Genomic DNA, 27,289 nt, shown 5'->3' with positions numbered 1-27,289 from the left:
CCTCCCCCACTCATGCCCTGTCTCTCAAAAATAAATAAACATTATTATTTTTTAAAGAAAAATAGTTTTTTTTAATGTTTATTTATTTTTGAGAGAGAGAAAGAGCATGAGCAGGGGTGGGGCAGAGAGAGGGTGACACAGAATCTGAAGCAGGATCCAGGCTCTGAGCTATCAGCACAGAACCTAATGTGGGGTTTGAACCCACGAACCATGAGGTCATGACCTGAGCCAAAGTCTGACACTTAACCGACTGAGCCACCCAGCTGCCCCTAAAGAAAAAGAGCTTTAAGCAGGAGTATGATGTGAACATTTTTATGTAGTAAGAAGGCAACTTTTGTTTCTGTACTCGGTATGGACTAAAAGGGATACAGGGTGGGTGACTGTTGCATCATTTGACGGTAGGGGGCTACTGACTGACGTGGGCCAAGGTGGTGACCAGACAGGGGATTCAAGCTACACCTTGAGATGGAACTAAACAATGATCCAACTGACACAGCAAGTCAGAGAGTTAGACAATTCCTTTTTGCTGGAGCTCCAAGGACCCTGCACCCTAGTGGGAGGTCACCATCATCTGAGAGTCAAACACTCAATGTCCTGGTGTTCATTTTCTTCCCAAGCCCTCTGGTTTTACTTGTCCTTCAGCTTCAGGCCTGCATTCCACGGATATTCTGGGGTGTCCTGTTCCTGCTTGCATTCGGATATGGTGCCCACGGAAAGTAGCAGATCATTCCATCCGGGTCACGCATGAAGCTGGCAGATTTTCTACAGAACAGAAGGTGCACCTTTGCAAATCTCTGCTTTTGTGCCTTCCAGAGTACCCAGAAGGCATATGGGAACACCAACAGTTCTAAAATATCTGTGGTTTGGTATCTTCAGACCTCAAAGATTGTGTTTCGTATCTGACCTCCATAAATGCCTAAAAATGTTTAAGTCAGGATGATTTCAAAACTTCCCAAGATTTAGAGTTACCCCCAAGTCTGTGTCTCCATATGGGGCCTGAGAATCTTCTATAGAAATCTCCAAACTCCAGAGCTCCTAAATTTCTGTTGGTGGAGCCCAGAAGTTTAGCACACTTCCCTGTGACTACTATTACTATATACAGTAATGTTTCAGAACCAAAGCCCCAGAAGCTTCAAATATCTTCTCTTAATAAAAACAACATGATGTGTTAATTAATGTAGAAAATTCTTAGGCTTCAGAGACGAAAAGAAATGTTTCCCGGGACCTTCTTTTTTTGCTTGTTTTTATTGTTCCAAGAGCTATGTGCTCCTCACAGACTGGTATGTTATCTCTATTGTCTATATGAACAGGCCTGGATGGGTTTAAAAAATATCATCCCTCAAGGTCACAGAGCCAACAATGTTAGGGGCCAGGACTCAAACTCAGGGCTTGACTTCAAAGCATCCGTTCCTTCCTCCCCAGCCCTCTCCACCCTTGTGTCTTTAGAATGGTTTTCTCTTAAGCTAATCCAGAGCTCACGACTGCCTGGAAATTGGTCACATTTGTTCATGTCTTCCAATGGTTCAAGGGATTATATGTCGCCCGTGCACATACTTCCTGCCCAATGGAGGCAAAGGGAAATTGAAAGAGTATGTAAAATGCACAGAGCTGCAAACTACCAGGTATCCCCAAGAACATACTGCAGTGCCCTCCACCAAAACACACCCCTGGCTCAGTTTGTATTTTGTTTCTGAGGCCTGGAGTTATGAGACTCCCTTCCCTCTCACCACCAATTTCTCTAATGGTACCACTCCAGGAAGGAAGATACGGGAGGAACTGAGAGCAGGCCACAGGCTTCCCAGCCTCAGGAAGGCAGGCACCTCCTTGGCAGGAAGCAGCTGCCCACTCAGTGCTGGGGGGTGGCGGGGGGGGGGGGTGAGGAAAATCAGGGGACATTCTGGCTCGGGTGTCTCGGACTGACAGACTAAGACGGACACCCCAGAGCACATGCATCTTTCCTCTCCCGGCCGCTGTGCTGACAGGTTATTTGGCAAAGTATTTCCACAGAAACAGCCTCAGTAGGAAACCATCAGGTGGATACTGAGAGCACTTTTACATATCTAAATGGAAAACCCTTGATGATAAATCAAAGGTTTTCACACAAGTTGCAAACCCCAGATGGAGCTCTTCTCCCCACCTCATACACACACTAGCGGTGGCCACAGCTGTGGCAAGGGAGGGGGTGGGAAACATGCCCTGGGAATAACATTACGAGACTTCCTACTATCTTGGATGGTTTAGTTTGGGTTGAACTGGGGGGGTCATTTCTTTCTTTTTATTTTATTTTATTTTCCTTTTTTTCAAGGCTTATTTATTTTTGAGAGAGACAGAGCGCAAGCAAGGGAGGGGCAGACGGAAAGGGAGACACAGAATCCGAAGCAGGCTCCAGGCTCTGAGCTGTCAGCACAGAGCCCAACGCAGGGCTTGAACCCACAAACCGTGAGATCATGACCTGAGCTGAAGTCAGATGCTTAACCGACTGAGCCAACCAGGTGCCCTGATTTTTTAATTTTATTTTAAAGTTTATTTATTTAATTTCAGAGAGAAAAAGTGGGGGGAGGGACAGAGAGAGAGGGAGAGAGAATCCCAAGCAGGTTTCACGCTGTCAGCACAGAGCCCAACATAAGGCTCCATCTCATGAACCTTGGGACCATGACCTGAGCTGAAATCAAGAGTTGGATGCTTCACCAACCGAGCCACCAGGCGCCCTGGGGGTCATTTCTGATAGCATCTTTGGTAAGGAGTTCACAGATGCAGTCAGAATAAAGAAAAAGCAGATAAAACTCAGTGGTATCTATGTAGCAAATCCTAAGGTAGGTTGCTTTCAGTCAGTCATTTACAGTTTATAACTCCAAGATAGGTGCTATTGTTATCACCATTTTATAGAGGACAAAACCGAGGCTCAGAGGAGTCAAACAACATGCGCAAGGTAACACAGTAAGAAAGCAAGACAGTTATTACTCAAATCCAGGAGGGTCTGACTCCCAAACCTTAATTCTTAAGTAATGTACTTTACTTCCTCACTTAGCTATCAACTCAGAGAAGTAATCATTTATGACAGTTAGTAGAAGAATGTAATCACTGGAGAGATTGTATTGTTACTGCATCTTTCAAAAAGCTTACCCTTATTCTTGCCGATAAGGAAAATAGCTATCCCGGTTTCCTGCTCAAGTTGGTCAAATGCAAGTCAATGTGAAACAATGGTTTGAGGTCCATGTACTTACCCTCATAGCACAGGCCCACTGACCCATGGGATTTGCTACATGAGAAGCAAAATATAAAACTGAATATAAAACTCATGAGGGTGAGGATCTTTGTTTTATTCACCGAAGTACCCTAAGCACCTAGAACAGTGTTTGGTATATAGCTGACAATAAATAGATGTGAAGTGAATGGATGGCCTTATTTAAAACAAACAAAAAAAATTAATGTTTATTTATTTTTGAGAGAGAGAAAGAGACAGCACATGAGCAGGGGAGGGCAGAGAGAGGGAGACACAGAACCCGAAGCAGGCTCCAGGTTCTGAGCTGTCTGCACAGAGCCTGACATGGGGCTTGAATTCACGAGCCATGACATCATAACCAGAGCTGAAGTCAGATGCTTAACTGACTGAGCCACCCAGGCCTTATTTTAGAATAGTCAGTGGTATAACCTTCCTCAAAATCACAGTAGGGGACCTGGCAGCCTGGGCTACTGTACATGAATATGTTCACTAGCCTCCAAGATGGCCCCCAAGAATACCTACCCCTGGGGTTCATATCTTTGTGTACTCCCCTCCCACACCGCATCAGGATTGGCCTGTGTGGCCAACAGAGTATAGGGGAAGCAAAGGTTTGTCGTTTCTGAGACTGGGCTGTGAAAGACTGTGGCTTCTGGATCCCTGGATCCCTGTCTCATGGAGGAATCCATCAGCTGTGACTTGAGAATATACAGGCAGCCCAAGGACAGTCCAAGGTGGCAAGGAACTTAAGGCCTCTGGCTAGTAGCCAACAAGAAACTAGTGTCGCCAACACCCACGTGAGTGAACCTGGAGGCAGAAGTTCCACCCCCAGTCAAGTCTTGGAGTGACTGCAGCCCTAACCAATGATTTGACTACAGTCTCACGAGAGACCCTGAGCTAGCCTTTCTGAATTCCTGACCCTCAAAAACCGCGTGAGATAATAAATGTTGACTGTTTCCAGTGCTGAGTTTTGGGGTAATTTGTTATGCATCAGCAGATAATACAATTAACTAATCTTGTCATCTTATTAACATGGCAACTGGCATCTAACTTTTGAACAAAAACCACAGTAAAATGTTTTACAGGAAATTCTAAGAGCTCAAGTCTGCAAATCCTTTTCCCTCCTGAACGTTCTGAAAACATAAATATGTGTTCTTCTATGGCCTCTTTTCTTCTTTGCTATGCTCATGGAACAGTTATGCACATATGTAGCTATAGGAGGGCACAAATGCAGCATTATAGTTGTGTTTATTCTGAAAAAGGTCCAGGATAGGGAGAAGTATCCACCTCCCCTGAGGGAGGTAGAAATATTCTTATAAATTTTTAGGAAAAATCTCCCTGCTGACATTCAATTAATTTTTATTCTATGTTAATTTTTTTTAGGAACTTTCATTCAATACTGGAGGAAATGTAACCCATAAAATAAAACAGTTAGATATTTTTCAGATTGAATAAGCACCAGAAAGTCAATGAGCATATAAGAACTCATTCATAGAAGGGTATCCCTGAGACAGAATCAATTGAGATTTTCATGATTTCAACAAAGTGCCTAGAATGGTACCTCACTTGAAAAGTCGTGCAAGGAACGTTCATTAGTAAGAATCAGGAGTTCATCCTGCAGAAGCTCCAGGGAGCTTTCCAGGATGGCCCAGGGAGATAAGAGGCGTGCAAACTAGGCAAGATGATTCTTACAGCAGGACGCTTTTCCACCAAATGGGTGTTGTAAGTTAGGATATATCTATGGAATACCTGTAGCTCAACAAGGGGGAGATGGAATCAATTGGATTTAATTCCTTGTTACCCTGATTGGCAAATGTCACCTGTCAATAGATGCCTCACCGCACAACTAACAATGAGGTACAAGGGTCTGATGACATACCCAGAGGCTGAGAGAAGGGAGTCATTATGAAAGGTACTACTTAGAGTATCACCACAGCCCCAAAGCAGTTCTGTTCAGCTGACCGAATGGTATAACTTCTAGAATCTTAAATCATAAGAGGAAGATGTCAAAGTTGAACCCCCCCTTTTGAGCGTTTAAATTCTTGAAACTCCTGCTTTATGGCTTTCCGTCACCACCTCCTCAAAAGATTAATATGTATTTTGTTACACTTGCCTAAATTCCTTGCAGAGATAAAAAGAAATAGACATGTTTGCAACAACCTCACCTTCACCAAATTTCTGAATATGTCTACCTATTTGCAAGCCGAAGAGAGTTTGGAATATTACTGATGTTCTCCTAATGGAACTAGTAAGGTCTCCAGAATTTAGAGTGTCTGGGAAATGTGTCTATAGAACACTTTGATTCTAAATATAGATGACTTTAAGGGCATAAACAATTTTCTCAGCATACTGGACTGCTTTTCTTTGAGCTGCTCTGCTGGTCAGTCATGTAAATATGGGTAGCAGCCATCATCCCCCTCCATGTGTGTTTGATGGGCATCTGTCAAAGTAAAAGGACCGAGTGGTGCCACTTCTTCTTTCCCTCAAATTACCAGTATGACTGGACCATCAAATTAAGTAACTAAATGCCAAATTTTCTTTTTTTAGATCATGCATAGTTTTGAGTTAGATGAGTGGAAAAATAGTCCTGAAGTCTGAGCTTTTTTTTTTTTTTTTAAATAACAACTTTTCAACAGTTAAACTGCTTTTGGTAAACATGAGTAAAGAAAGTGAGCTCCAGTCACAGCACATGTTTACAACTAAGTTAAAGGCTCTTAAAAATAGGGTGTTTGATGGTCCACTGCCAAAATATGAACTCTAGCAGCCTGGAGTGCACAGCTAATAATAAAGAGTCAGTGTTCTTATGAAAATCCCAGAGACGAGGCTCCAATTCAGCTTTATCCTTCTCACCGAGAGGTTCCCCACAATGACATGGAGACATAAATTTGGAGTTAGAGGTCAAGGTGGGGGGGGGGAAGAGGCCTCAAAATGGTAGGAGGTCACTGAAAAACAAAGTGAAAAAATTGCTGGACTGGGCTCCAAAGAAAAGTGCAGAACAGAACACAAAGAGGTCAGCTGCTACTTGAGGGCTACTGGCCTTGGAGAAAAGAGGAAAATACTTACATCGATAACAAAACAGGCAACAAAAGTCCGAGGTAAAGGAAATACATTAGGCATATGAAGAAAGCTACGGGTGCTTTCTGTTCAGACTCCTGAAACTACAGTGAATGGATACAGGAAGAAAGGAAATACTGGGGAAATACTGGTTACTCTGTGTGAAGAATTACACTAGCCCTAGATTTGGTGGATTCTTCTTCCCGCCACCACAAGCCTCACCCTCAGGTTCTTTGGCCCTTGAATCCTTGGAGAACCTGACAAACTCCACATTGAAATTTGTCCACATTGAAAATGCACATATGCTGTCAAAGAAAATTTTGCATTCAATTCAGAGAGTTCACGTACTCAAGATGCCCTATCACTTACCTTCTAGGGTAAAAGGAAGCTATTGTTAAGGAAGTGTTTCCCAAGAGAGCACAGAACTTGTCTTCTTCACTACTCCATTCCTGGTCCCTAAAGTGGGGCTTGGACATCATACCTCAGTACGCATTTGCTAATTTTTTTTTTTTTTTCAAAGGCAGCTATAGCAGAATTTGGTTCCCAAAAGAAAGCTCTGGTGATCTCAAGCTTGGGGCATCATTTTCCCATTTCTATACTGTGTCTGTCTCTGTTTCTACCAAAAATGGGCTCCTTCAGAACACTGAGCATGAATAATTGTATCTTCAGAATTTCCACATAAGAGGAGCTTAGGCTGCAAGTCAGGGAGGAAATGAAGCTGAGTTTGCACAGCACTGTATAAAATACTGAAAAAAAAAATCAGTCACCTTCATTGAGCTCTCAGAGACTACAAAGGTTAGAATGTCTTTAAGGAACTTACATGTCTTCAAGGCACTTACAACTTAAAGTTACAACTTATTTAACCTATTTAAGCCTAACTGTATAAAGTGGCGTAATCAGATCTTGATGCATTCCTCCATGGAAAGAGTTAACATTTCAGCAGGAATCTACATTCAAGATCTCCCACATTTGGATTCCTGATCCTGAAGAATCCATTCCAGGGACTTGTTGGCCATGTTGCCTTCTCTCTGCCCACAGCAGGTATCAATAATGAACCACCATGGCCCTCTTCCTACCAAGCTTGGATATCACCTTAGGATCCTCCTCACAGCCCTCTAGATGACTACTACCAGCCTACTCCAGAATGCAAGTCAAAACCTTTTTATCACTCATAGACTCTACATGTTCCAGTATGTTTCACTTCTTGAAAAAATGGGAGGCTGGAAACTGTGTCAGGAGTAATCTGTAGCCCCTAGACCTTCATTTTGAATTTCATCTGCACCTTGGACAATGAGTTAGCTTTAATCATTATTGACTTCAAAATGTCTTGTTGCACTTGGCTTCCAAACTCAGGCCTGGGTCATGTGTGAGCTGGAGTCTGATATTACCTGTGTAATGACCTTCTCCTACGTGCAGTAGAAAACCATGACTAACACATGGGCAGTGGCATCAACCTGCTCTGTTCAAATCCTGATTCCACCACTCATGGCTGAGTGACCTAGGCAGGTTCCTTCCTCATCTGTCAAATGGAAATAAGATTGTACCTACTTCATCATGTGATTGTGAGGACACATGAGTTAATATTCTAGAAACACTTAGAAGAGTGCCTGACATATTAAACACTTGATGAAGGTGATTTTTATAATTCTTTTTTTTAAGTGTTTATTTATGTTTGAGAGGGAAGGAGGAGCAGAGAGAGGGTGAGACAGAATCCCAAGTAGGGGATTCTGACAGTGCAGAGCCCAAGGCAGGGCTTGAACTCACACACCACAAGATCACAACCTGAGCGTAAACTAAGAGTTGGACGCTTAACTGATTGAGCCACCCAGATGACCCAATGAATGTGATTAAAAAAAAAAAAAAAGGCTGAACCAGAAGGATATCTTTAAGATCAGTGCTCCACATCTGGTGTATGGTACATTTAGTCACAGAAATGTAAAGGATTGGGGTCCTTTAAAAATTCATGCTCACCACAGTTCAATTTCAACAAACATTTACAAAACGCTTACATACGAGATACCTGGCATTACTGTAGGCCCTAGAAATACAAAGATAAATAGGGTACATCTCCACTTTGAAGCGAAATCCCATCAATTACGAACCCCTGCATTTTCTCCAGGTAATGAGAGAACAACCATCAGCATGAAAAACAGATTCAACTTGGATAGGAAAAATTACTTTTCAGCAAAGAGCTGCAAGTCTCTCCCTTAAGTTCCATCTAAGATACTCATTCCAAAATAAGCAACAGCATGGAGAAAAACTTAGACCAATCTCGGTTACAGAGACAAATCTGCTTCTTTGATTCAAGATCAAGTTTCTATTCATAACAACCTTGTAGCCCTCTCTTCCCAGACCTATGAGTTGGCTCACTAGATCCACAAGAAATATGGGTGGGAAAGTGTGGGCTTTCATAAATTAAAAAAATGTTCTCACCTTGCCTTGTATTCTTACAAACTAATAAATTTTTAAAAAGAAACAAATAAAAAACAAGACTCCCTTTTTTCAGCCTCCCTTAGTCTAGATTTGATGTGCCCTGGGTGTCTGACATCCTCATTCCATTCATGATTGCCATTCTTTCTAGAAGAGTCATTGCTTCAAATTATGTGTGGGTATGCTTCTGGGAGTGCAAGCCATTCAATGTCCTCATCTTAGATGCAAGTTCAGTGATGTATTTGGGGCTCAGCTACTCAAGTGTGGCTGCTGTGCGACCTACACAGACAGACCCCGGTGTCACTAGTGGAGTTGGTGTAGGCCAGTTTGAGTCCCTCATCACTCTCTAAAATGGGTGTAATAATACCCCAGAGAACAAACTCAGATAATATGTGAGTATGAACTTTGTAAACTGCAAATCTATTATTCAAAAGTAAGATATTATTAGCATTTCTTGACTTCTCCCAAGTCTGTTTCCCATATACAAAAATTTTTAAAAAGCTACACTTGTCTTATTTATAGCATAGGGTTTCTGTGAGGGCAATATATGGGTTGTGTACATGTGAGATGATATTATTGTGACGATTGCAAATGCCAGTTTCTGCCTTGGCCTGCCTCCCGAGAACCTACCATGCCTCTAACTCCTTTTAGTCCTGATGCTAATTTCCTGACAATTTGTTTTCTATTGTCAAGGAGGGACAATATTCTCTTCCTCAAAAGGTGCCTGTCAGTAGTTTCTCTTTAATTCTCAAACCTCAATGACTTCTAACACAATGATGACAATAGCTCCAAGGCACAGAAGATGCTGATATGACCACCATCCTCCCTAGGAGAATTTGCACAGACTGGCCAAAGCAGCACACTGCCTGGACAGGTCCAGCCCACTGTGCAGGCAGCTGTCCAGGCCCTGACAAAGGAGCCCATCTCCTATTCTGATGGTAGCTGCTTGTTTACAGTTAATCGCTCTCTACTTCCTGAAGTGTTTCCCAGATTTGCTTCTTTTTAATTAATCCAAATCAATCTCCAACCGGCCACTTCAAGGAACAAAGAGCTGTGCACATATCCCTAGTTAACTTTATCTCATTCCTTTGTTTGTTGACACTGTCTTCCCCTACCTGCCCATTAAAATGTAAACTCCATCAAATAAGAACTGTGTTTCTCCTGTGTGGCACTAAGGACTAACACAGGACCTGGCATATGGTAGTCACTCAATGTGTGTAACTTCTAGTCCATCATCCTTTTCCTTATACCAATGTTTCCTACTGATGAGAGGCTGGGTTTTCAAATTCCAATCTGGGAAAAATCATAAATAATCATCATGGTCTTGTATCTTTCAAACAATTGTAGCACTGAACCATGTTTTTAATCACATTAAAGCATATCTATACCTATATCTACAAATATGCCTTAATAGATAGATAGATAGATAGATAGATAGATAGAGTGATTAAAACCTTGGAGTTTTATCAAACAGTTTAATCAAACAGGAGGTGGAGACTTTGGAGGCCAACCACATGTTCTTCCCTCTCCTTTCATACTTCCATTCCTAAAAGACTCATAAGACATCTCTAGTTTAAAAGCCACTGATCTGGTCATTCATTCAACAAATATTTACTGAGGATCCAAAATGTTCCATGAACTGCTAGGGGCTAGGACACATGTAGTGAACAAGACTGACAAGCTTCCTGGTCTCACGGAGTCTACATCCCAGCAAGGAAAGATAGGAAATGCACCAAGAAACAAGGAATCAACATAAATTCAGACAATGATAGAAGTTATAAAGACAACAGCACTTCTGTAGTGGGATAAAGTGATAGGGGAAGAGGAGAGAGAAAGAGAGATCAATCATGTGTGTACATGAGTTAGGCTAGCCAGGGAGGTCTTTCCAAGGAGGTGACATTTGAGCCGAATCCCGTACGACAAGAATAATCCAGCCAAGCGAAGTGCTGAGGAATCCAACCCTTTGGGGTTGCAGATGGAGAAATGAAAAAGCAAAGGAGGAGTGACTGGCCACAAGGTCATTCTGTTAGTTAGTGGTAAAACTTGGACCAGAATGGGGGTGCCTTGTCACTCCACACTTACCACTGTGATACAAAGCTCTCTTTCCTAGTTTCTGAAATTTGGTATACTCTTGTCTTCTGGAGCAATTTCCTGTAAAACTTATCTTCTTTCCCATACTCTTTAATGTATTTCTTTATTCCATTTTCTCTGAAGTCACCCACATAACTGATTTAGGTCTGTATATACTAAAAATAACCATAGTAAAAAGTATGTGGGGGGTGTGTGTGCATGTGCATGCACACACGTGTGTGTGATGGGGATTTGGGGTACATTTGTTAAGCAAAAGACTCAATCTATTGGAAAAGAAAGTCAACTTGACTTCCCTTATCTTAGTATTTTTTAAAAGAAAAGCAATGTTGTATGGCATAATACCAAGACATTTTCATCTAAAAATTAAAAAAAAAAAAAAATCTTAGAAGAAAAGTTAAGGAGTTTAGAAGTTAGTAGAAAAAAGTCACCATCTCTAAGTAATCTAACAATGAAACTGAGTGTGTCTACCTTGGAAAGAAAATACAAGGACAACCACAACCAAATGACCCTTTGGCTTCCTGCTAGTTACATCTTGTGTTGTGAAAGAAAATGCACTGGCCTGGCCTGGAGCCCGAGATGGGATCCATAGACCCCAAAGATTCAGGGAATCATAAAGATGCAATTTGGAGATTTGTGCTCTAACTAAATCAAGAGATAGGGAGGGAGGGAATGGTGCTATCAGAGAAATCCTCCAGATTAATATTTGGTTGGGTATATTTTCCTTTGTTGACTTGTTTGGAGCAGATACTGTGCATTTCCTTTTTTTCCCCAGTCCCATTAAATCCCTAAACAGATCTGAGTTTTAAGGGCTTAGGGCTGCCCTTGGGAAATAGGTGATTACACTCTCTGCTTAGGGTTTTAGTGATAAGAAGAAAAAAAAAAAGAGGCAGTGGATTGAATTCCCCTCCCCCAGACCAGTTTCTCAGTGACTCTCTTTTGTAGTTCCTCTTTAAAGCAGAAACATATTTTTAAAATGAAGTGGTAACACATATAAAATCCCATCCATTAATCTGCACTTTGCAACTGTGTGTATGTGAGAGAGAGACAGACAAGACGAGTCAGTTCCCAAGCAAGGAAGGCTGTAAAGAATATTTTCCTTTTCATTTCTCATTTTATATTTCTTGAATTATTTCACAGGGGTACTCATTTGGGAATCTTCTTTACCCACAGAAATGTTCCAAGTGTCGCTGGGATAATCTGGGGAGGAACAAAAAACCAAAACAAAACAGTACTTCCTCTGAAAATAAAGGTAATGAATCAGACGCTAGGCCCACAACCGTGTTTTTCATACTGGAACCCTAAACCCCAACAAATAAGGTCAGAAATGGAGTGATTTGTCCATCACTCCCAGGAAGAACATTAAGCAATTAACAGGGCTATGCGCTCGCCCTTCGTCACAGCTGGACCTTGTTCCCAACATTACTTCAGACTCTCCTCACTAGTATTTCCCTTAAAACAACAACACATTCCCACCCTTGTCGCCTCTCCTCCTTTCGGTTCTTCTTAACAGATACGTTTAAGGAGAGATAGAGCTGTGAAAAACAAAAGTGAAATATCAGGGAACTTATTCAAAGTGTATGCACCCAAAAGGGGCCTGGGAGGTGATCCAAGCCACTCACCAAATGCCCTTTATTGTTTTTCCAAGAAGGAAAGTTAAGTGCTGGGGAGGTAAAACGACTGGACTAAGCTGCCCTACCGGCTAGGATCAGTGGGAACACTAGGACCTTCGACATCCAATTCCTAGGCCAGTCCTTTCTTACTACAGCACTGATAAGTATAGCAAGTATGATAGAGTGTCACTATATCACTTCCTCTTTGTTTATTCACTTATTGTAAAGGGTAAGATGGAAAAAAAAAATGAGGGACTTAGAATAATTTGCTACGAAAAGAAAGTGAGCTCAGAAACACTGCTCTTCAAGACTGAATATGCTCACTTTCCCCCTATACACTGTTGAAGCTAGCAAAGTCTTCTGTGACCTAGAAGATCGAATGCAATTACATTGCCCATCTAGATTTGCTATGCTGTTTGACTCTCCCAAGGGCAGCACAGCAGTACAAGGGGAGTGACATCTTTATGAGGTTAACCCTTTTCTATTTTAAGGGTGGACTACCGAAGGCAGATGTGTTCCCTGGGGCGGAACAAGAATGCTGGAAATTCGGTAGTTAGGAGGAATGACAGCACCAGGCCATCATCCGGGAGGGAAAAAATAAATTGCTGTTCAGAGGAACAGGGGGCTGGGGGAGCCTCTGAGAATGCTGATGCACATGAGGTGACAGTGAGGTGACAGAGGCGGGGGCTCAAATTAGAGCACACTGCGAAGGGACAAAAAGGAAGCTGGGAAAACAATGTTTGTGAAGCTCCACACGCTAGGTGCTCTCATGTATTATCTCACTTAATCCTCAAGACCCCTGAGATCGTTTGTATTATCATAGAAAAGCAGGAAATGAGTCTCAAAGATGTGGAGTAACCAGTCCTGGGGTAGCGCATCTAAAGAGGAGGAACCCTTGCCCCTGCTAGGGTTTTCCAGCTGGCATTCAGTTAACCTGTGCTAAGTTACAAACCACCCCAAAACCTTCTGGTTGAAAGCAACGATGTGACATTTCCCGTGATTCTCTAGGCTGGCGGGGTGGTTTCTCTGCTGATATCACCTGGGCTCACTCACTTGTAAGACTGCATGGAGGACTGGCTGCCACGAGGTGGCCTCCCTCTCATGTGGGCAGTTGGTGCTGGCCAGTGGCCAGTGGCCAAGGGGTCCCTTGCTCGTCTGCATGTGGACAGTCATCCTCCCACTGGCTCACCAGCTCTTTTATATGGTGGCCTCAGGGTTCCCCAAAGCTTCTCTTTTATCTTAATTGTTATTTATTTGTTTGCTTCTTTGTTCAAAGTTTATTTACTTGAGAGAGACAGAGACAGTGAGAGTGGGAGAAGGGCAGAGAGAGAGGGAGAGAGAGAGAATTCCAGGAAGGCTCCGCACCACCAGCACAGAGCCCGACATGGTACTCAAACTCACGAAATAGTGAGATCACGACCTGAGCCGAAACTGAGAATCAGACGCTTAACCGACTGAGCCACTGAAGCTTATTTTTTATAACCACTTTACTGAGGTACGATTGACACAGAAAAAGCAGTACATATTTAACATATGCAACGCTAGACATTTGGGGATAGGTGTATACCTGTGAGAGTATCGCCACCGTTAAGGCCATAAACCTACCTATCACTTCCCAAAGTTTTCTCCTGCCCTCTTTATTATTCTTATTATTATTTGTGGTAAAAACACGGTAAGACTTATCCTCTTAACACATTTTAAGTCCAGGAGGGCTTTACAAGGAGCACAATGTTACTTCTGTCAAATGCTATCGCTTAAAACAAGTCACAAGGCCATTCGTGATTCAAGGGGGGAAACAGCATCTACTTTTGGATGGGAGGAGTGGTAAAGTCACACTACAATGGGGGCCTGTGGGATGGAATCATTATGATCATTTAAAAGACCATCTACTGGCTCTAAATTCCATGCTCCTTCTACTACCAAAATGTTAACAAAAATTCCTAAACTGCCCCTGTTGTTTTTTATGGATTTAGAAAAAGTCCTTAATAAAAGGATAACTTTCAATAATCTGGAATAGAAAACTTGGGTTCTAGTCCTGCCTCTACTACTCTTTCAGATGGGCTATAATTGTTTCATCTGTGAGTAGAGGGTTTTGTCTGTTTTTTAAGGGCTTATGCTGCTCTATGAATTGATAGACTAGTGTCCTATTTTCAGATCAATATGAACTAGCCCTCCTGGGAGTTGGGCAGGATGGAGATGAGACACAGCCAGAAATGAGATGGCTTCTATTTGACACACTCCCTTTCATTGTTGTGGGTGCAGAATTTGCGAGGCAGTGAGCAAAGAAAAATTATGCCTGGCTAAAATCCTCCATGATCTGGGTGCCATTCTGGCCATTTCCCCTGATTATATGCTAAGTCGGCGTGGGTATCTCCTCATTACACCAAGGATGAGAGTACAAGTCCTTGTTCTGAGGGCTTCTAGACCTGGTTAGCCACGACAACTCCCGTGCAACACACACTCATAGCAGCTAAGCAGACAGTGGAGGTGAAAAGGCTCATGAGCTGGTCTCTTCCTGAGCGAAGTGCTTAGCTGGGAGCTCTCTCAGAAAGATATTGTTGCCTGATCTCTGGAAGATCAAGTTCCCAAGGAGAAAACTAATGTTTAATTTAGCACAAAGACAGCTCAGAATCTCTCTCTGGGGGCCTGAGCCTGCAAACAGATCCACATGCAAAGAATCTAAGTGAGAAAAGGAAGCTCTCTTTGGTGCGGTGGCTACAGGACTTGGGCGCAAACTTCACTGAACCATTGCCTCTGCCTGTTGTCTCCATCAGGAGGACCGCTGCTCTTTCCTGTTTACTCTTCTGTTTGTACTTTGTACTTTTTCAACACCTCTGTGAAACAACCAAATGGGATAATACCACCAGCACATACTTTTTGCTGTCTGAAATTACATGGTGCAGTGTGGCAATCAAATGAGCAAGCCTTAGCTGGTTCAGCAAGTATCGGTCCACTTAGGTGAACAACAGCAACAAAAACCTTAGTTTCTCAGCTGCTTAGCCAGGGAATGCTTTTATTTTTACATAATTTAGACTCTAGAGACCTCCAGAAATGAGCAGGGTACATTCATTTCGGTAAGGCAATCATCATTCCGAAGACACAGTGCAGGTACATACCGTATTCAATTAAGCCACTTCTCTGCACTTCGGTTACCATGGCTCTAAGAGATTATACCGTGTGTCCAAAAGACTCCTGGCAAGTTATTAGAAGTGGTAGCAAACTTTTGCCTGAAGCAAATTTTCTGAAGGGGAAAAAAAAAAAAACCCCAAAACAAACAAAACCAAACCCAGGCACGTAATTAACTTTCCACTCACATCCATCAGAACCACCTGAAGAGAACTTTGTGGAACACTGAGGAAATTTGAGGTGTCAGGCCTCACGCGGGTGACAGATATCAGTGTTGCTGGGAAAGGTCCACAAATAAAATTCGGCCACATTTCTGACAGAAGAGAATTTTTAAAACGACAATGTTAATGATTCTCTATCAACATACAGACCTGCCACGACAACTCAGTTAGCAAGAATGCTGTTAAAACAGTATAAAACAAAACAAACTTGGCATGAGTTTGACACTACATTTCCTAAGAATATTATGCTTCAAGAGGACAAGGGGGATTAAGTTTAAACGATGGGGAATAAACACACTACCAAAAAAATTTTTTTGACTACATTCTTTGCTCTGAGTTAGAACCAATAAATCCACCCGTGTCCAAACATCATCCACCCAAGATGATTCCTATTCTTATTCCGTCACTTCCTCAGAGAAACGTCATGCTTTGGATTAAGAATTATCCTCTCCAGAGCTGGCTTTGAAGCCTCGGCAACATTGTCCTCCTGTTTCTTATGGAATCAACCTTCAAGGGGTACTGAGCAAAGAAGAGATTCTCAGCTCAGGATCATATCGTGGTGTGAAATTTTGCGCACACTCCAGGTCAGGGCTGGGGAGAGGGCAAACTCTGCCGCCGCCGTTCATCTGCAGTGGCACTGAGTTCACGGATTCCTTAGCGACTTGAGCCAGGGATCTGGCTTTCAAAAGCAGAATTTTAAATCTCCACAGCAGGGAGCCTCTAACTCTTTGTGACTCTGTGACCAGATTCACTTAAGAATTATTCATCAGTCTGAATTAATAATTCAATTAAGTTGGTAAATTTGGACTCCTCAGTTCTAACAATTCCAAACTCTCAATGGACGGTTTAAATTTCTCATTTACCCACAGAGCCTATGTGCCACATTTGTGAGGCAACTGAATGGAGACCCAGCCTCTGTTCCAGAAGAAGTCACATAAACACTCCGGTCAAGTTCTAGATCAGAGGTCCTCAAATCCCAGGAATGGAAGAGATATTAATTGATCCTATTCTCAAGAAGAGCACTATTAAACCCATGCTAGGGAAATGTAAATCTATCCCAGATGACATCTCCATACTAAACTATTTAGGGAAACTGGATGATATGGCATCCATCACTAACCGTTTTAATTAATATTAAAGAGACAAGTCATGGCCTCCCACAAAACATCTCTGACACATTCTGATGATGGACTCCTGAGCTGGAAAAAACCACGAATCTGATTCAGGTATGTCCCTTTTCACATTAATAACGACAGCTAAGTTTTACTGAGACTCTACCAGGTGCTAGGCAATTACCTCATTTAATCAACAACCCGAAGTCGATCTAATACTATCATTCCATTTTACAGCTGAGGAAACTGAGGCGGGAGAGTTTAACGGAATCAAGAAGACATAGCTATCAAGTGGTGGAGTTGTGATGTGAAATCAGGTAATCTCACCCCTGATCCCAGGCTCGTAACGGCAAAAATGCCACCTTGCCTCCTTAAGCCAACTTTCACACCTCTATTTCCAACCCTATCCCCACCCCTTTCAGCTGTAAATACTAAAAGGGCAAAGGCTATATCAAATTGCTCATCATGGATACATGAACTTTCATGCCACAGAATTACTGCAAAACCAGTCTTTGTTGAATTAAGAGATAATTCCTTCAAACTTTATATAGTTCCCATGTCCACAATCTTGATATAAAATTTCAGGACCTTTGCTAAAATCATTAAGACTCATGGAGAGCACAGTACATGTAAATATTGGTATTTGCCCATTTTCACAGCCATTCCTTCAGCTAAGGTAGGGCCCAACTCTCTGGCCTTTTTCAAGACTTGTGGAGAACATGTGATCATCTCTGTTCATCCCCTCCATAAGGAAATGGAACAGCTTTGATTCTTTCACATCTGCCCCTCAGATAAGCATAGGGAAGGGTCAAAGCTGGCAGCCACAGAGAGAGAGCCCATTTGCTATGGTCAGCATCCTGACATCATGCCTTCAGTCAAGGAGGGAAGAAAGTGTTTGGCTTTTCTCCTCTGCCATCTAGTCCATCAGGTGCCTTCCCTGTGCCATATGAACATGGACCAAATAGAGGAAACTGAGCCTTAGGGCAAGGTAAAGATACGGAACACATCTGCATTAAGAAGCAAGCAAGCAGGAGGGTAAGTAAATCTCAAAGGCTATCTGGAGTCACAGCTTCTCATAAGTTTCTGCTCATCATCATTTTTTTTTTTTTAATGAAAAGACCTTTTCCAAATTCATAGACAAGCAAACTCATTTGTTGGGAAGATAAGTTTACACATCAAGAGAAGACACTTTTACCCACAGGGCAATTCTTACTGGCACTGGAAGGCCTAGGGAGCCTGGGAGGAGAGACGTCTGTAGTTGGTTATGCCTCTTGTAGTTTCTCTTCTGTGTCTAGCTAGTGCGCTTTTAAAACCATCTCCTTTCAATGCCAAAGGCCATGTCATGCTGTATATAACTCACTGGGAATAAGAGAAGTGTGTAAATAGCAAGGCATTAAGCAGCTCAAGGGACTTGAAGATAGGTAATACAGAACACTTAGGCAATGTGCTATGAGAAGAGGCTGCTGGAGGGGAAATGTAATACTTGTCTTCAAGTGTATGAAGGATTATTATTGCTTCAGAGATGCTGACTCCTCTGAGCCCTCCTTGCTCTACCATTTTCCAGGGCTACTGATTTACTCTTTCCAGAGCTTCAGACCCTCCAGGAAATGGATCAGCCCCACCTGCCCTCCCCCGCCACCCCACTACTCACACCCAACCGTGTCAGTCAGGCTCTGCTCTGTCCCACACCTCACGTTCACACCCATCTTCACTCAGCTACCCCATTCCACGTTTCCGCACTCTCCCCCACCCCCCACCCCCCAAGCCCCAGGTCCTGCTGGTGACCCACACAAAGCTCCCCCTGGCCTGGGGTTGAATCTCTCTCCCACCAACCATTAACAGTACTCTCGTTTTGAGCACCTACTGTGTGTCAGGCCCGGTGTTGACCACTCTGCTAAAGAACACAAGGCTTGTTATCCAGATGATGCTACCAATGAATGCCCAAAAAGAATAACATTATTTCCCCAAGCTCATAAAGCCAGCAGGTGTGAAATGGGATCTGAACACAGGATGAAATGGAAAATATATGCACCAAATTCTTCCTTTTACTGTTTTTCTAAGCCTCAGTTTCCTTATTTGTGAAGTGGGGCCAATGTTGCTTGCTCACTGGGTATTTTTTATTTTATTTTTTATTTTGAAGGCGTTACATAAAATATAAAATAAACGTGCCTGGTACATTCTAGGACTCAATAAATATTTATTCCTCTTTTCTTCTGATTTTCTACACCAGTTTTGGTCCATTCTACCTAGCTGGTGCTTTTACTGTTACTTTATTGACGTGGTCTTCATTTGCCCACTAGACTGGTGAGCGAGCAGGGGTCTATGTCTTTAGCTGCATTTCTGTCTATTCTCCCACAGAGCCTGTGAGGGTGTGAGGGAAATTAGCATGAAAATGCAGAAGAAAGAATTTGGAATTGTTTTCACTAAACACGATCCAGCCTATGAACATACATAAGGGACAGGATTAAAGAACAAGGAAGTCGTGGAATCCATTCAAAATGGCTTAGTTGCATGCGTGGCAGCACTGAGGATTGTTTAAAATTTCTGTCCAGGCTTTTTGAGATTAAATACTAAAAACAAACACACAGCAACAACAATTAAAATCAAGAACAGCTAATCACAGCCACTCTTTTAGTCGTACTTAATTATCGTGTCTTGGAATATCGGAAAACCCATGTTTGTACTCACAAAAGGTTTACAGGCAGAGGGGAGCCACACAGTATTAAACTGTAAGGTGCAGAACTTGAAGGTTTAGAAAACACCACCTAACAAAGAACACACATGCCTTCTGGAAACAAACACTGACCCAAACAAGCGAGGCATCGTAGTTGACATAATAACAGCCCTTGCTGTCAAAGCAAGCTTTCTGTCCATTTTTGATAAAGGATTGCACCAACTTCTCTCTCCACTTGAACTCGTTTGCTTTGTGAGATCTGATAATTATATTTACTTGAAAGAAGTAGTAGGAAGGTCCTGGATAGATAAGAACTCTCCCTTTATTACTTTGTTCTGGAAAACAGAACAAAAATAGAGTCAGTTCTTCAGGAAATGATGGCTGCATATATAAATAATGTACACACTCCTATCACTGTGCTGGGGAGGTTATTTATCATGGAGACAGCTACAGACACCCAGATCTGGCCAATGAACTGTTCCTGTTCTCAGTCCCCCACTTACAGCTCTCAGATTGTGAATTGTCAATTAGAAACTTGAGTATCATCAGTTAAAAATAACCAGGGAACTCTGGCAATGATTTAACCTGTTTGACTTTCTTAAGCTAACAATTAACATTTTAGACTACTGTTGACAAAATATTTAACTTTCCCATGCCATTTGTGCAAACGACTTTTCTAATGCTCCTTAGATGCTCTGGTGGGCACACCTTTCCAAAGCTGCTCTGGTCCATGCAGGGGCCTGTAAAGGACATGCACCCAAAGACCCTAATCACTTTCACAACAATGCACATTTTAACTGGGATTTCCTGGGGACCTTCAGAAGCACTTAAATACACTGATAACTCAGTTTTATCTTGGCAACACTAAATTTGAAATACCAATCCCTCTATTTACAATAAAAGCTATTTCACCATTTAAAACAGACAACTGAAAGCTTAAGTATACTTTTAATCCCTGGAAAAACTGGTATTATGATTCGTTGCTTAGTGGTTTATTATTAGTAATACTAGTAATAACGCCTTGCATTTCCGCAGTGCTTTATTTTTTCTTTCCAAAGCCTATTCAGAAACACACACTCATCTGGTTCTCTCAACAAGCTAGGGCAGCAATATTGTTCTTTCTGTTTTACAGATGACTGCTAACTAACTTGTCCTAGGTCACCCAGCTGGTTGGTGATCAAGCAGGCACAGAACCGAGGACGCAGACTCCTTGTCTGATCTGCTTTCTTTCCTCTACACTACATTAGAGAAAAGATAATCTCTAAAGCCAAAGATGACTTGGAACCACTTATCTATCCATCCTAGCAACACAGTCTATGCAACAGAAAAAAGAGCCTGTCTCAGGCAAAAGGGAAAGATTAATAATGAACCGCAGAAGCTCTAAACCTTACTGTTCCATGGACCAACAATTATTCAGTTTCACAGTTCATTCAAAGATTCAAACATACTTCACCAGAAGATGATTTAGTGCCTGCAGCCTGCTCCAAGTGGTTAGAAATGCAGATCTGCTCAAAGCCCTATAATCCAGGCCCTCCGAAAGGCCCTGTTCCTGCAGTCTCTGCAGCAATGGGGCTTCCCCTGAACTTGTACTTGCGCTAAATGAAGACATTGGCTGAGTAAGGGCTGCAGAATTAGGCTCTCGATGTGGATAGAATTAGAACCGGCTTGGAGGTTAGTCTTGCATTGTTCTTGAAACTCAAGCTCTTGAGAAAACTCAGACATTATATATTTCTCGCAGTATAACAACCTTCCAGTCAACGCTACCCCATGGACCACAAGTCCTCCATTTACCCACTCAGATATAACTGACTACAGTCAAGCAGGCATGCAGCATACAGAGATTTCAGCTGAGGACGCAGTGCACGTGTGGTTTCAGATCATCAGTATTCTCTCTCTTCCTCCAAAGGACCTTTATGGCCACTTATGACATACAAATGAACTATGAAAGTGATACATCCAGCACACCCAGACAGAAATAAATCCGGTTACGGCCACAGCAATAAAATTAAGAAAGAATCCTCACACTCATTCTGTGCAAAATTTCCCTTAAATTAAGTGTTTCTGAAAATAAGAGGAGCCCGCGTGAAGTGGGACCTGTAGATGAATCACACCCAAATACCCAGGCCTCCCTTCTCAACACAATGTTATCAGGTCAGTACACAACTTGCATCACCATCTTGGAGCACCATGCTGAGTAACAAAACTCCAAATTTAGAAGCTAAAGTGGAGAAGGGAATTTCCAATAACCAAATGGGGCGGTGGGGGTGGTGGATCAACCTTGGCTATGCCACCCATTTTCAGTGAAAAAGCAACTGTTAGAAATAAACTGGTCTTTTTATTCCTAACTCATGTGGCACCCTTGCAACATCACTGTGCCCAGAGGGGGGCCTCCTCCAAGGCCATGTTTTAGGACATGGCTGGTGGTTACGAGGCGGAAATCAGACTCTCTCTTAGAACAGGAGTGGTACAACAGCCACCTTTGGCTTCTGCAGCGGTAAACCTCCAGTCGGGAAAGGCAGGACACCGTTCCCCTCACCACCCCGCCAGCATGGATATTGCTATGATGAGGTTGCAATAACCACTGAACTTGGTTTCACTTCGCATCCCAAAGTGCGTCCCCAACCCCCCCCCCCCCCCAAAAGGCAACAAAAATCAAAAGAACATGGCCAGAAGCAGACACGCCACCTTCCTTGCAGAGGCTGGGATGTGAGCGCCACAGCCAGTCTTGGCATCCAGGACAGAGATGGGTCTTCCCCACTGAAAAAGGCTGGGCGCCTCATTCCCTGTATCATCCCCAGAAACACTTACCAGGAGACTGTGAAGCACACAAAGCGGTATTATTGGGAGACTTGCAGACAGATTATAAATTTACTGGGGACAATCGAGGCATTTAGATACTTTTGGCTGCAGATGCCAGTGACACACACATACATACAAACCTCATTCTTCTCTCCATTTGAGTGATTCTCCCCCACCCCCACCCCCATTCACCTCAGCACGTCTCTTTCACAAAACAAACTCCCACTGCTCTCTTAGGGAATGCCAGGGAGAGCTGGGCATTGAACAGGTGGTAGGGAAAAGGAATTAGGCCTTGAAGCTCTAATACAACCCCACAGGTTAACCGAATTCAAGGATGAAGTGGCTCACACCGGGCAGTGTAAGTATTAGCAGCTCCTGCTTGTCTGGAATTGGTGCCGAGAAGCGGCAGTTCAAGGCATCCCAAGCAAACCGTGTGTGTGTGTGTGTGTGTGTGTGTGTGTGTGTGTGTGTGTGGGTGGTGTGTGGTGGGGAGAAGACCACTATACTAGCTCCCAGAATTTCTGGAAAATTCATCACCACAGACCCAGGCCAGGGATAAGGGGGAGCCATGAAGAAGCATCCTAGAGGCCTGGCTGGAGGAGGTCCTGTCTCTCAAGCTTCTTTCTCAGTTCCTCTGGAAAAGGAGTTCAACGCGGTGGCCTCTCCTTTGGGCTTTCTGAGTACTTTTAGGCTTGCATGGCCATTTCCTGTTGCTGACTTTCATCAGGGCTGGCCTGGGCAAACCGGAGCTGCACTGGGAGCGGACACTGAACTTCAAGGGCTCCACAGACCTCAGAAATGGAGGAAGCCTGCAGGGCTGCAGGGCAGGGCAGGGCTCCACCTTCTACCCAGAGGCCACTGGCCCAGCAGCTACAGGGGAAGCCGGCACACGGCAGGCAGTCACCTGACCAGGACGGGCACCAAGGGCCAATGATTCAAGGGATACTCCCTCTGGGATGGGGTGTGTCTGTGCCTCTGAGGAAGAACTTCCAGCCAGAAACTTAATCAGAACTTTCAGGTTTGAGGTGCTGTCACCAGGAGCAGCTGAAGACAAGGCACTTCCCGGGATGACAGCATGTAAATAGCCCCTTCGTGCTGCCCCCTTTGATGAATGCTGCCAGCTGGCACTACCTGATCGGAGTGTGGCTGCGGGCAGTGGGGAGTCTGTAGGAAATCAGGGAAGAAGCCTCACTAGTCTTCGGGATGTTTCCCCCAAGTTTGACTTTTGACTGAGGGGACGCTTCACGCAACCTCTCTGTGTTGGACTAGATCACCGCTCATGTTCTCTTAACCCAAGAAGGGGCCACCTCAAAGAGGGAAGGGGAAATCGGAAAAGAAGGAAAACGCTTTGATGAACATCAGGCTGAAGAATGGCCGGTTGGGCCTAATCAGAGCTGGCTGGCCAAGCAGGAGGGTCTGTGAGACAGGGCCTCCCTCAGTGGCCCACTCAGGTCTTGCCAGCGTTGGAGCCACCTCTGGACTCCAGAGAGCCTGTGGGAAACCCAGGATTTTAACCGCTTTAGAAATACCCTGCAAGTGCAGGAAGACCCATGAATGAACGCCAGCAGAACTTGATGCGTAAGACTACGAACTGCATACCCAAAGGCCTTGGAGGCAGTCAGGTAACGCCTCGGCCCTTTTCACTGCTGTCCACTCCACAGCAGGCCAAGGCGCGCTCTACCCTCACAAAAGGCCACCGCACCACAGCCAGAATCACGAGAAAACCAGTTGCCTTACCGCAATGAGGGCTGAGTTCCTCTGGTCCCCAGGGGCTGGAGCCTGTGACTGCTGCTCCCCGTCGATCCCACCACCGCCACCATTATTGCTACTGTTGAGCAGGTGCTGCTGGTGGTGATGGTGATAGTCTGGTGGGGGCGGTGGGGCCGCTGTCGCCGCCGCTTGAGAGGCTGTAGGAGGGGCAGCAGGGGGCGGTGGAGGGGCCGCCGTGGTGGCAGCCGTGGCAGTGGCCTTGGCATGTTTGCCAGCCTTCCTTGCCCCCTGGCCATGCTGTACCAGGCTCAGGAGCTGCAAGGTGCTCTCTCTTTCCCGGTCTGAGCTCTCAGCCCTACCACGTTCATAGCGTCCTTCACAGCTCAGGTGGTGCTGGCGGCAGACGGCGATCCGAGCCCGGAGGCGCTCCACGATAGCACTGTGCACTCTCGGGGTGACTGAGCCCCCTCCAAGGAGCCCCGCCCCAGGGGCCCCCCCTAGCCCTCCTGTGGGGGCCTGTGGGGGCGCTGTGTCCCCCATGTTACTGGACACAATGCTGCCTCTGGGATGGTGAGGTGGAAGGAGGCTAGTGCTGGCTACTGCAGGCAAATCTGTTTTTGACAATGTGAGCTCAGTGTTCAGGGCCACATGAATAGAGGTCTTCAGAGGTTGGGGGGGAGCAGTGGAGGTGTGGGGGAGGGGAGTTAGTAAAAAGAGGGTGAGGAGACAGAACAGAAACCAATCGCAGGGGCTTAGCTGGAAACAAACCCTTATCAACTTACTCTAATTGCACTTGACAGCTCTTGAGAAGTTGGACCGAGTTGGTGGGGGGGTTCCCCCCCACCACCACGCTGACAAGAGCCACTAGGCACTTTGTAAACACACAATCTGGGGGTTAGAGCAAGAATTCAGGGATTGTCAAGCCAGAGACAGAGACAGGCAGCAAAGGGAATTGAGAGAGGTATTAATAGAGAGCTGGACTCCCCCTCACCTAGTTGTTTCACAAAAATTTTTATGGGGATGTTTCTGCAGAGAAACACATCTCTACCACGTCTATGTAACCTGCAGCCTTTACTTTTCCTCGGGTTGGAAAAAAAAGTGCTGTTTCAGAAAATTTTCAAAGTCAATGTACAGAATGTACACAAAATCAAGACAGACTGTCTTTTGGCTTTTAATTTTTCCTCCCTTTCCCTTTGCTCCGGTGTTTTCTCCTCTTTGGGGTACTGTAGGATGTTGTCTTCTCCCCAAAGAGGGAGATCTCTTTTCAATTGTTAACAATGTCAGTAGTTGGACTTTTGGACCATGCTTTTTTCTTCGGCTAATCCAATCACCGGTAAAATCCTCATTCCCTCTAAGGTTTCCTAGCCTTAAATGAAAGCAGTCTGAAGTCGCTAGCCACTGAGAGAGATCCTTCAACACATTTTTTTCTTTCCCGCTTACGCTTCCTCACCCCCGGCTCTATTCTAACACAGTATCAAGAGAGACAAACTCTTCCGAGAGTAATTTACAAACGATGGTCAAACTTACAAACTTCCAGCAAATTGCACCGAGTCATGTCCAGCCACTTTTCTGTCCACTTTTGTACATTCCATCCCCGGCCAGTGGATCTGAGGGTCTGGACTCGCAATAAGCAATGTGGTTCTATCTCTTGTATTGCTCCGCTTTATAGATGGAAAAAAAAAAAAAAAGTAGCTTGTATTTTCCTTTCTCTTTCCCGTCTGTTGTTAGCCGCTTTGCTGACACTGGCTCCACTGCCCGGAGTCACGGCGATACACAGGCTTTCATTGTGCTCCGATAGGAGAGGGAGAGAAAGAGAGAGAGTGAGACAGAGAGGGAGAAAGAGAGAGCCAGCAAGCTGCAGATGGGGGCGGGGGGGAGGGGGCGGGCGGGAGAGCTGATCCGCGGCTCCCTGGTGGAAGGCTGGTGCCACTGCACGAGTGAGTAATTGCAGCCAGGCACCGGGGAAAGGGGAACGCAGAGGGCCTCCCAGTGGCTGAAGAGGTAAATCCCAAAGCCCGCGCGTCTCGGTAGGGCTCACTTAGCTCAGCCTGACTTGGCTAAGTGGGGAAGGCTGGGGAAATTCCCCAACCTCCACACAACTACTTCACCAGCTCTAAATGTTTAAGAAATTCCCGGCCAGGGAATGTATTTTCCCTTTCAGACCTACATTACGCCCCCCTGAGGATATCGTTTTCATTTTTCAATATGTTGTAAATGACACCACTGAGCACCCTAGTGAGAGCTGGGTGAGTACCTAGGAAATGTTCATTAGTATAATAAGGAAGACATGTGAGTGTGTGCGGGTTGGGAGAGGGAGGAGGGAGGGGTGCAGAGGAAATCACACCGCTAGCTCCACAGGGGCAGGCGTGTGTTTGTCTACCTGCCTGCCTGTTTTGTGTGTCTCTGGGTAAGTCAACCTGGGTGATTACAAGTAAACCAGTAGGGAGAAATAAAATATTTTAGGATGATGAAATCACCAATACCAGTTCTAGGGGGAAAAAAAAATAATAAAAGGTTTTCTTTGAAAATACAAGGTGACCTCTGACAACTGCAAGATCTGAGATCTCCATGGCTGTCTGGTTTACATATACAAAGAGGAAAATCAATATGCAGCAGTGGAGTTTCAAGAAGTTTAGTAACATGAACCAAATACATCTCTTACACAGACCGTTGTCCCCTCATCTCCGTGTAATCCTGCCTTTAAGTTCTCAAAAGTGTATATTGGACTCTGCTTGTCATTATCAGCTATGGAGAATAAATTCAAGTGAGCACAATATTGGGCTACTCAGGACCATAAACATGCTGTGTGTCCTAACTTGGAAGTCGTTCGAATTTGAGGTCTTGAGCAATGGGACTTCATTAATCTAAACCAACTCTCACATCTCAGGAACATGATCCATCTCCAAACTGAGCCATGGATAGAAATGAATAGGTAACATCAATGCAATCATTTTTAAGAATGGATTATTTACAGTTTAGTTCCCACCAGGCTGGCCTACTTTAGTCCATTTTATTTTCACAAATTCTGGAATGTTTGTTGGAACTGGGGACAAGTATACTCTGATGGAATACAACTTTTTTTTTCTTTTCATTGGAATATACTTCTATCTGTCCCTTCTAAGGCTAGGTTCCTCATTACTTGTGAAGAGATAGGCAGAGATATACTTTTGTTAGGAGTGCAAATTTGATGGAGCACTCTCTCATGAGGTGTCATTAAAAATCGAAGGAGTTTTGATCGTTTT

General features: G+C 44.0%; 1 protein-coding gene across 1 annotated transcript in view; it reads right to left on the bottom strand.

Annotated features, from left to right (window-relative positions):
* Positions 1-25,915, bottom strand: part of MAML2 (mastermind like transcriptional coactivator 2) — a 349,528-nt gene extending 323,613 nt beyond the window's left edge. The window contains exon 1 of the mRNA XM_047877072.1: positions 24,075-25,915. Within this exon, the coding sequence (XP_047733028.1) occupies positions 24,075-24,587 (513 nt within the window). The 5' untranslated portion in view covers positions 24,588-25,915. The remainder of the gene's footprint in view (positions 1-24,074) is intronic.
* Positions 25,916-27,289: the final 1,374 nt, after the last annotated feature.

This window comes from Prionailurus viverrinus, chromosome D1 (assembly GCF_022837055.1).
Source record: "Prionailurus viverrinus isolate Anna chromosome D1, UM_Priviv_1.0, whole genome shotgun sequence".
Taxonomy (NCBI): domain Eukaryota; kingdom Metazoa; phylum Chordata; class Mammalia; order Carnivora; family Felidae; genus Prionailurus; species Prionailurus viverrinus.
Note: the sequence above shows the minus strand (reverse complement) of the source record. Positions and strands in the feature narration are given on the sequence as shown.